This window comes from Limanda limanda, chromosome 9, assembly GCF_963576545.1.
Source record: "Limanda limanda chromosome 9, fLimLim1.1, whole genome shotgun sequence".
Classification (NCBI taxonomy): domain Eukaryota; kingdom Metazoa; phylum Chordata; class Actinopteri; order Pleuronectiformes; family Pleuronectidae; genus Limanda; species Limanda limanda.
Window position 1 is genome coordinate 17,746,134 of NC_083644.1, and position 10,624 is coordinate 17,756,757.

Below are 10,624 nucleotides of genomic sequence, written 5' to 3' on the forward strand. Positions count from 1 at the left end.
TCTTTTAACGTTATTGATGAGAGGAATATTGATCCACTGATCCAATCAGGGCAGACAGGTAACATTAGACCCCGCCTCCTTCAACAGTAGCATCACTGGTGAAGAAGACACGTGAAATGGGTTCAGAAGAGGACGAGACTCAGTCATTAAATAAATGACAAATGAGTCTGCTGTTGTATTACAGAGAATATACAGCAGGCATAGTTACTAATGTAGATGACCAATGCATAAGGGGTGAGGATACTGTTAGTACTTTTACTTATAAGAATATATAAAAGCAAGTATACTTACTAACTTTTGCTCAAGTTCAAAAGTTAATGCGGTACTTTTACTTTAGTTTGAATACGTTAAGTTAATTTGAATGTTTGTCCTTACCTTTACTCAGAGGAAAAAAGTTAATATTTTCCTATCTATTTGTAATTTTAATTAAGTAAAACATTTGAGTGCTTGCTCCCCCAAACGAGGATGTACACTGTATTTGTGCTGTAGTGCAAGGATATATATATATACAATATGCATATATAGACTGTTACTTAAGTAAAAGTACTCCAGTTTGTACTTGAGTAACTGTACTGCGTGTTGTGCAGAGAGTCCTGGATAAACAAGCAGTAATAATCCAGTCATAGTTTTAAGTTTAATTCCAGGCTGACATAACATTTCATTAGCAGTCAGTTAAAACACTTCCAGTATGAAAACATTCTTCAGGCATTCATTCTCTGTGCATCAGGTTTCTACAGATCTACTACGTACAGTTCTTCAAGTCATTCTCTTCTTTTCTTTGCTTTAGGGTCGCAGGGCTGAATCCAGCTCCCACTTTAAAGGTTTTGTCCATATCTGGAAACTGTATTGAACGTTGTGAGTGATATCAAGCTATGAAAATGCTACTACAGTGCAAGTACTGAGCACCTGGATCTCATGGTCCATCAGAGGGTTCATCATGCGTACTGGGGATTGTCTGCTGCAGGGCAGAGTGAGATCAGAAAACCACTAAAGGAGTCAGACCACTTCTCTCTACTGTTGAGTGGGTGAGATGGATGCAGACCTCGGGTGTGGTCTGGTTCGCCCTTTTTGGAGGCTTTTAATCGCCCTGAAGCCAACAGCAGCGCTGATGAGACGTGCCCGCGACAGAGTCGTGGTCAGGGTTAAGTAGATGAAATTGTTAGATAATTGCGGCCTAAGTTATGTTCTCAAGGATGTAAAAGATGAGCTCCATCACTATGGGCTCGTCTCCCCTCTTTCGCCCCCTGCTGTGTATGACGGGGATCATCACACTATCCAGGGCGTTGAGATACCGAGCAGGGAGCGGCTGCCCGTTGCTCCCGGCCACAAATCCAACCTGAAATTACAAACCAGACCACTCATCAGCTTCAATATGGTCACACCCAGGAGCCTGAGTTATAAACTTTACAACTGCGTATTATGAGGCACACTTTAAATTGCTACATCTGTCTGAACATATATTTATCATAAGATACATTTAAATATGGGTTTAAATATACATTTAACCACATTGCAGATACTGCAGCTTGACTATAGCTCTATTATATGATAAGTGGCCATGTTTCATGTTGTTTTGTTCTTTTGTTTTGTCATCGTTCCACCCATTTGTATACATTTTTTATATTCATATTATATTGAATACATTTTGGAATTTAAACCTGTAGTTATATAGTAAACATATTTTGTAGTTGTAGTATACACATTATGCTACCATTTAGTATACCATGGTGAATTTATAAAAATGTTAATGCATACATTAGTATGTATATAAGCATATATGTATGCGAAAATATACATACGTATATATATATATAATACAGATACAGTATACCATTTTGTGCAATCATCCTGAGTCACTGTACTTTACTCAAGTACATTTCTATACAATATAATATATAATATTCCTGAAAGGTTAACATTAAGTAAGATAATTGTGACATTCTGTTGCCAAAACAAATGTATATCAGTAATATAAGTTTTTTCTTATCTTATCTGATCTTATAACAGATATACTTATTTCAGAACTCATGATGTAAAGTGACATCTGACGGGTAAGAGGTCGATTTTGAACCTGACGTATCAGACATGTGTTCTGACCTCTTGAGGGTCAAACGTGACGCGCAGCCCCAGTTTGGCCATCCCGTCCTCCTTCAGCAGCTTGAGGTGCGGACACAGTGCCAAGCAAAAAGCTCGGGCGATCCGCTCCGTCAGCCGGTTGTGTTCAGCAGAGTCACTCGCTCCTCCTTTGGGATCATCCCCCGTCTGCAGGAAGAACACCTGCAACAACATATTCACACACATGTTGAGAGAGGAGAGCGTTTGAGGTGGACCCGTTTCGGTTTCTTCAGCAGATCAACATATTTACTTCTGTCCAGCGGATGATTTTCCCATTTTCTTTGTACTCGGACTTCTGGAACATCTTCGTGCTGCTGATGGACTCCATGGATTTCCCATCGATGGGGCTTATGACTCTGAGGAAACAAATGTTTAGACGACCAACAATTTGACACAATGACAAGAAAAAGGAGGTCTGGATTTAAATTGGTTTAAAGCCTCTGCTGGATTGATTTGACAACTCCTAGGACACAAGATGATATAATTCTGAGTTATGGCACTACAAGGACTACTTTCTTTCAAATGTGCAATACCGATTTGTTTGTGTAATCAATCTGTCACTGTAATTTAAGCATTTTTAATGTTTAATTTTACACTAGATATATTTTTTTGCTTTCTTTTGCTTTAGCTTTTCTTCCTTTCATTTATTTAGCAATTTTAGAATCTTTAACATTGCGAGAAATGGCATTTTTTCGAAATTTTCCTTGATTTCCCAGAGAATAATAGACTAAATCAGGTTTTGGGGACATACATTTTTTAGATTTGGTTCAGATCCGTATTTGGTCCTGAAGTTAATATAAATATGATTTCATAAGGAAATTATTGTGCCGTGCAGATCTCTGAATGCCAATCTTGTTTACAAGTTTACTGCTAATGCTTCTTGCTTTGGGACTAATAAAGGAATATTACACATTACATTGATATTATCTAATCTTCATCTCCTATTCTAATCCATTTGAACGTTTTCATGAGTCTTTGTTTATATGTGGTCGTTCTGTTTCTCTCTTCGTCCTGCAGCTGCAACATGAACTTCAGACAGGTGGACACACTCACCCTTTATTCACAGCGCACCTCTCCTCCACCCACTGTACACAAACAAGCTCCTGGCTGTCTGATTGGTCAAGCCGTCCGCAGGTGACAGTGTAGTCTTTCATCTCCCGTAGCGACCGGCGCAGCTCTGCCATGGTTTCCACGGTGATCTGCACCATTAGCCCATCTGAGGAGAGGGGACAGCGATACGGGAGACACACACATACAGACACCAACGGGGAGACACACACACACACACACACATACACTCATACATCAACACATACACACGCCTAGACATACAATCTTTTAAAATGTAGACAGACACACACATAAAAACACCAGTTGGAAGGCAGGGGTGTTAACATGCACTACTTCATGTAAACAGGTAAAAGTCAAGGTCAACCTGACGCCCCTCTGACTGAACGTCCTACCTTCTACTATGCTGGACTTGGCCAGGTATCCTGCAGAAGCTTTCAGAGCACTGCTGAAGATAAAGAAGCACGATCCAGTGACTGTAACAGAGAGAGAAACAGACTTTAGACACAACTGGCTTTAGTCCACTTACAGTGAGTCTGCACAGTGACAGGATGATGCAGCATCATCTAGTGTTAAAACAGGGAAAGTGCACCACTGACTCTTACCAGGGTTTTTTCTTCACTACTCCGGGTCAATTTGATAAACCTCTTGTGACTTAACATTTGTAAAGATTTTTTCTGCTGTAAAAAAAAAGCGTAAACTACTATTACTACTAAAATAACCACTAGATTCCTTGTTATCCTTTGCAACCCTGACATTTCCCCTGCAGCCTCCAGAGGAAATAATGTTTTTATAGTTTTAATTATATACCGTATGTACATCTTGTTCTTTTTACGCCTGTTTCAGTGCAACTTAAATTCAGTGTAATATTAAAATCCATAAATTCTTTGGCTGCACATTTACACCAACTGGCATTATTTTATCTAAAGTTCAAAGACCTATAGAATATTTCATATCCTATGATTTACAATGCATTTTTATGGGTTTGCATGTCATGCATTTGCGAAAAAAAATTGTGCAGCAATGCTCATTACTCAATTAATCTATTTAAATGTTTAACATTAAAAAATAAAAATATTTAAAATTCAAAATGTTAAATTCTGAATTAGTAGATTGCATCAAAATGTCTTTAGCAGGTTTTTATACAAAGTTTCTAATGCAAACTCAGATTTTACCTTTTGTACAGATGTGAGTGTGCTGATCATAATCAGTGAATCCCTGAACAGCAGATAAATGCAGCTTATCAGTCCTCCACTGCTACTAGATTACAGAGTCCAAACTCTGATATACTGTCTGTTGTATGCTCTCTCTTCCTGTTTAAGATCAGGACCCACCTTTGCGTGGCTGATTGTGGATGCTGATGGCTTGGGTCTGGTACTGGCCGCCCTCCGCTTGCACACAGATCAGGTGGGAGTCTGCCGCCTCGTTGAAGCACGCTGCGATGGCCAGCACGTGCTCATTGGACTTATTCAAAGCCTTCATTAGCTGGTATGACACAAGCAAGCAGAGAGGGCAGGAGGATGGATAATGAGAAGCACGTAACCTTAGCACTAAGTGGGAGGCGTTTCATGGTGTATAGCCTGACCTCATTATACCCAGTGGTTGGTATCTTTATGCAGGTCCTCTGAGCCTCTAGATCCACAGTGAGCCCGGGCACCACTGGAAGGCTGTAACGGTAATTCCTAAAGTCCTGGAAGAAACAGGTGACTGTCTATTATTCAGTTTGGTTAGGGTTACGACACAAAGCTTCCTGTTAATAATCTTAAATGTGGTTTTGTAACATTCCCAAGAAGAATCGGTTGCAAAATGTCACACTCACCACTAGTAGTCTCATTATGGTGTGACCTATTTCCCCAAACAAGGGCTTCCTACATCGCACGCTGTACAGGGGACACGGGTAAACTATAAAAAGAGAAAGAAAGTAGGTAACTAGAGAGGAAAGGTGTATTATAACAGTTGTGAGATTTCATACCAACACCTGGCTTACATCGGTACTCAGCCCCGAGTCGCAGCATGAGACGCAGGGGGAAGGCTTTGGCCCACGCCACCTCTGCTCTGTGGACCAGCAGGCCAAAGAGGTAGGGCTGGTTTGGCAGAGGTAGACCCTGAAGGGACTGGAGAGTGGAGTGAACGTACAGGAAGCCTGCGTGCTCCTCACTGCCGAGGAAACTGCTGCCAAACAGGGAGAGAGACAGGTGTTCCACCACCTTCCCTAGAAATATTTCCACAGAAATAAACAGGAAAGAGTTAGATGTGTAATAATGTGAAAATATTAAAATAAACTAGTATTACCAACCTGACCTTTGACCACTAAAAACAACTTAAAACCAGTTAAACTGCAAGTCTAAGGGGCAATTATTGCCAATTTAAAGCATTCTGTCAAGGCGTACTAAAGATAACACGTTCACAAGTGAAAAAAAATGTTTCGTGAGGTCACTGCAACGTTGACCTTTCACTTTTGACCGCCAACATCTAATCAGTTCATTTTTGTTCATTTGGAAGGATTCCCTAGAGGTATTTGTGAGACATTATATTGAGTCCAAGTTAATGTTTGTACCAAAATGGAAAAGATTTCCTTAAGGCATTGAAATATATATTTTTGACAACTCAGAAACATAAAAGTGAAGAAAGTACATAGAGACTCTTTTCCATAATGGGTGTATTATGGCCCAAAGGTGGTGGGTGATACTAAACACAGAACATCACAACTAAGTAATGACCAGTCAGGTTGACTTCATGTTGCCATATGTCTGTCTGTGTGTCTCTGACCTGCGAGCATGTCCCTGTACAGCTGGATGAAGTGGCGGAAAATGTCTTTGGGGAAGCTCTTCTCTTCTGGCAGGCACTGCAGCAGCACCACTACCTCCACCTGGCCCACAGCATGCATCCCCTTCGTCGTCACGCACCAGCACTTCCTGTTTACATCTGTCAACCAATCAAGTCACAATCTCAGTGGTCTACAAGGACATTTTTTAACACTTTGCGGAATTATAAGAAAAGGTATAAATACTTAAAATGTGCTGCTTAGTCATTTCAATCATACCAGCACTGTCCCACTTTATATGTATTTTATCATTTAGTGTAAAATAAATAAGAAGACGTACAATTGACCAGCTTGACCATAGCGAGCAGGTTGGCGTTGAGGACAAACACCAGGGGCTTTGGTCTGCCGCTCTCCAGCTCCTGAATCAGCAGCATCTCAGAAGGCTGCTCCTCCACAGTGTAATCTGAGCAAAAACACATATGTCACAGCATTTAGACGTTAGTGTCTTTGAGTTTGAAAAGTCAATTACAAATGAAAGAAAAAACAGATTCATGTTTCAAGATTAAGTTACATACAGCTCTGTAGGGATGAATAATCGCTGGTCAGTGAAGAAGGGTTGGTTGTTTTTCTTATTGAATTCTACTGATTACCCTTGTGACACAAGGCCAAATTGGATCCATATAATGACCACAAAGATGGACGACTTGTTTCCACTTCCTCCAGCTATCCAGAAGTTAAGCCAAAATATCCTGGATATAAACACTGCCAATCTGTGCAGTAGAGATCAGGGGCCGCAGTAGCGTGGTCCTTCTGATACACACACTTGACCAATCCCGAGTAAGTCTCAGCTGTCAATCATGACGTTTCACTCTGTTTACAGTACATATTATTATCAAATTTGATTCTCGCTGTATTCTCCAAGTGGATCTTTGCACCCGTCATACCTCCCTTGACTCCTGTGGAGGTGAGGATGGGGGGCAGACCTTCCAGGGGGATGAGGTTGGCCGAGCTGCTCACTAACGCTGTGGTGCCCCAGCCGTAAGGACCACAGGCCTCCTGGGAGAAGAGAGAGACAGAGGAGTGGGTCGAGGTTGCTGTCAGAACTATGATGTTGTCAAAACTAGCAAATAGAAGCCCGTAGGATTAATTTCCCCCTTCATCAAGTATCATGTTCTCTGTGTTCTGTCTTTGGTGTCATGTTTTGGATGACCCTACACTGATAGATGTCCCATCCGGCCGCATGGTTCTCCCAATCTGCGGCGAACCCACAGGACTTTTAGCCGGCTCGCCCAGCGCTCGTCCCGTCAGCGGCGAGAACGTCGGCCCTCTGACCGGCGTGTTGGGCTCAGACTCCGACTGCTTATCGGTGAGGATTTCGTCAGCGAACCACACCCTCCTCTTCCCCCTCGGAGGGGTCCCTGAGGAGGAGAAGTTACAATATTCATGCAAGGTTTCCTCCAAAAAATGAACTATAACCAGATGTAAATATGTCCTCACTTTTGATGAGTGTTGAGTGACAGCAGACACACACTCGTCCCTCCTTGCCATCCAGATGTGTAAGTCTGAACTTCAGATTGGAGCAAAGTGCACAAAATACCTGACGACACACACATGCACATGCACACACCAAATAAGCACAGATGCACACACACACACACATTTCCCACATCACCTATCAAGTCATTTTTTTACTTTGAAAGTTGCCCAAAACATTTAAAAATAAATGATGCTCACCTTCCCACAAGCGCGGCAGTGGTGCCTCCTCTTAGTAAATGTAAACTTTACCCCACACTTCATGCAGACCTGAGCCTGAGCATCAGGGATCCACACTGGCGCCACCTCCCCGAGGACGCTGCCTCGATCCTTGGACAGAATACCAGCAGGGCTCAGCTGGGACTCATTGTCAGGATCTTCACAGGAGGATGCAGAGTCCCCCATTGCTCCCTCCCCACTGGTGTTCTCCTCATCTCTTCCGTTGGATGTGGTCTTCTTAAACTGACCCGGGAGCTCCCAGGGCACCCTGCCACACGCCTCCTCAGGTGTTGAGGTCGCCTCCGAGCTGCCGGGCTGCTCCTGCTGCTGCCCGCTCTCCTCCAGCTCCTTCTCCTCAACCACAGAGTCCTCCTTCGACGGGAGAGCCTTGGGTTTCTTCCCCTCCTCCACCAACTCGGCCCCCTCTTCCGGCCATGCAGCCTCGGCAGGGCTCAGCACCAGGGGGCTGGCGGACTCCCCGAAACGACTCTCGCCCCACGAGGAGATGGCGGTCACAGTGCAGCTGCCCTCCTCCAGCTGGGAGGGTGAAATGGTTTTGGCAAGGTGTTCAGATGGTTTCTGCTCGCTTGGCACCAAAGTGGTTCTGACGGTGGCATCTGAAGTGGCCTTGGAAGGAGACTCGGCTCTGATCTGTCCGCAGCCCAGTCCGGGTTTGGCCATGTCCCCATCGTTGAGCACCAGCAGGCAGGGTCTGTTCAGCCAGTGATGCTTGGTGTCCTGGAGAGACGGATTGTCTCCTTCATCTGTATCGAGGGGGAACATGATGAAACCATCAACACTCACTGCCTCTGGCACCTCTTTCTGTCGAGCACACACACCCCCACACTTACACATGCTATGAAGCAAGCTGATTAATAATGAGCCATTATGTGAAAAAGCATGTACTAAGTGGCCCTTTAGCAGCATGTGTTAATTCACATCATCACCTGTCAGACACCCCCTGGCTTTCAGTCACCTAGAAAGGCAGAGTTATAGCATGTGGTCGTCCTTGAGAACTGATCCAAGAAAAGACAGTGCACGTTTAAGAAAATAGATGAGTGTGAACTAGATACTGATCTCAAATCAATAGCTGATGGATGTTGCCACATACATCTACAACTGCTGGTTCCGCAGAGAATATAAAAACGTCAATACACTGCCTGTGTATATGATCTCATATTAAATATATGGTTTATATTAGAGCCCGACCATTATTGATTTTTGAGGCTGGTGCCAATAACGATATAAGGGAGTGAAATTTTTTTCCGACTGATTTATATCGGACAATATCTATATATTTTTTTAACGGCAATGATTCGTAGGATGTTATCAAACCCAATACCAAACTTAAAGTCATTACCTCAAGCTGATCCTAACCCGAACCCTGGCCAAAATGAATGTTTATACCAAATGTGAGAGAATGCCCTGGAGGCGTATCGCATTCACAAGGCATAATATGTACTTTGTGAGTTCACACTGAACTTGACCTTTGACCACCAATTTCTAGTCAGGTCATCATTGAGTCCAAGATAATATTTCTACTAAATTTGAAGAAATTCCCTCAAGGCCTTCTTCAGATAATGCGTTCCCGGGATGGGACTCGACGGACTTACTGGCTGCAGGCACTGGCTGTAATTGGCTTGGAGTCATAAAAACTAAAAAAGATTTATCTATCTGTCGACATATATTTTGTCCATTTTTTATAATAGACCTGTGTTTGGTTAAAAGGGGTTCGGCTCTAAGTTATCCATTGATAACCTGAGTGTGCCCTCCATAGATGACTGTGTTTCATTGTAAGTATATAAATATACGTCACTGCTCCATTCTCTGATCACCTCCATTCATATCCTCAACATCAGGTTCAGAAGAAAGGTAAATTCCTCATGTTATTACATCCAATTACTGTGTCAGCATCAGCCATGATACGATGAGCACACTATAACCATTACTGTGCATTAGCAGCAGCTAATTGAACTGGAGTTAATGGGGTTGCACTGATGATTATGACTCAGGAGCCTCGGAAGAACTCATCGGCGAACCTGATCACTTCATACCAAAAAACGTGTTGTTGATGCCTGGTGGGATATGAGGTCTGGCACTGATGGAAATGATGCATTTGTTCAAACTGCTCACACTGCCCATGCTCCAGGTGAAACTGCATTGCAGCTCCTTCACACAAATCTTACAAAACCAGGGGGGGGGAAATGAGAGGCGGGTGGTGTCGTTCCCTCTGCGGACAACACATCAGCCTCAGTGGTTCTCTCTCGCTCCGCGGGACGGTGACGCATCAACACACACACACACGCACACACACACACACACACACGCACACACACACGCACGCACGCACGCACGCACACACACTCACTGGTGCACATTCAGATTTTGGATCCGCTCGCAGGCAGCGGTCCGGCGGCACTGCGACACTCTCTCGCCCCGTTACATCAGCTCATGGAGGTGATGGAGCTGCTCAGCTGCCTGCGGGCTTATGTGCGCAACACACACACACACACACACACACACAGGCGCATCCAACGTCTCAGGTGATGCTGACTGTGCGCAGGCAAACGCTGCATCAGCGATTTTCAGTGACAAACACTATCACCCTCCCTGCAGCACACACACACACACACACACACACACACACACACACACACACACACACACACACACACACACACAAGCAATGAATGGGGAGCATGCACGGACTGAAGCACCCCCCCACCCAGTTCAAATCATATGCACGTCTTACCCTCGGTTATTGCTCCCAGCAGGCTTTCGTTCTCGTCATCCCGAGCAGAGAAGAACTTCAGCATTTTATTTATCCAGTTACATCTGAGAGGAGGAAGGATTCAAGCGGCAGCAGCAGCAGCAGCAGCAGCAGCAGCAGCAGCAGCAGCAGCAGTGGCTTCCCTGGAGGAGGAG

At 43.9% G+C, this 10,624-nt stretch overlaps 1 protein-coding gene across 1 annotated transcript; it reads right to left on the reverse strand.

Moving 5' to 3' along the window:
- Positions 1-615: 615 nt before the first annotated feature.
- Positions 616-8,554, reverse strand: zfyve9b (zinc finger, FYVE domain containing 9b). Its single transcript, XM_061078891.1, has 14 exons — positions 7,738-8,554; positions 7,217-7,365; positions 6,892-7,003; positions 6,288-6,410; positions 5,953-6,108; positions 5,171-5,395; positions 5,003-5,085; positions 4,769-4,873; positions 4,518-4,668; positions 3,579-3,659; positions 3,169-3,331; positions 2,366-2,471; positions 2,098-2,277; positions 616-1,336 (listed from the first exon to the last, which is right to left on the reverse strand). Exons 1-14 carry the CDS (start codon positions 8,552-8,554, stop codon positions 1,175-1,177), a joined length of 2,613 nt encoding a protein of 870 aa, XP_060934874.1. The 3' UTR covers positions 616-1,174.
- Between the last annotated feature and the right edge of the window lie 2,070 nt (positions 8,555-10,624).

Bases quoted from the DNA above. Each gene is read 5' to 3' on its own strand.
- zfyve9b (XM_061078891.1), bottom strand. From the start codon at position 8,554: ATGTGTAAGTGTGGGGGTGTGTGTGCTCGACAGAAAGAGGTGCCAGAG. The intron at 6,411-6,891 runs GTATGACGGGTG...GTTTTTGCTCAG, and splicing joins CTCCACAGGAGTCAAGGGAG to ATTACACTGTGGAGGAGCAG. The intron at 3,660-4,517 runs GTGGGTCCTGAT...TCTCTGTTACAG, and splicing joins CCACAATCAGCCACGCAAAG to TCACTGGATCGTGCTTCTTT.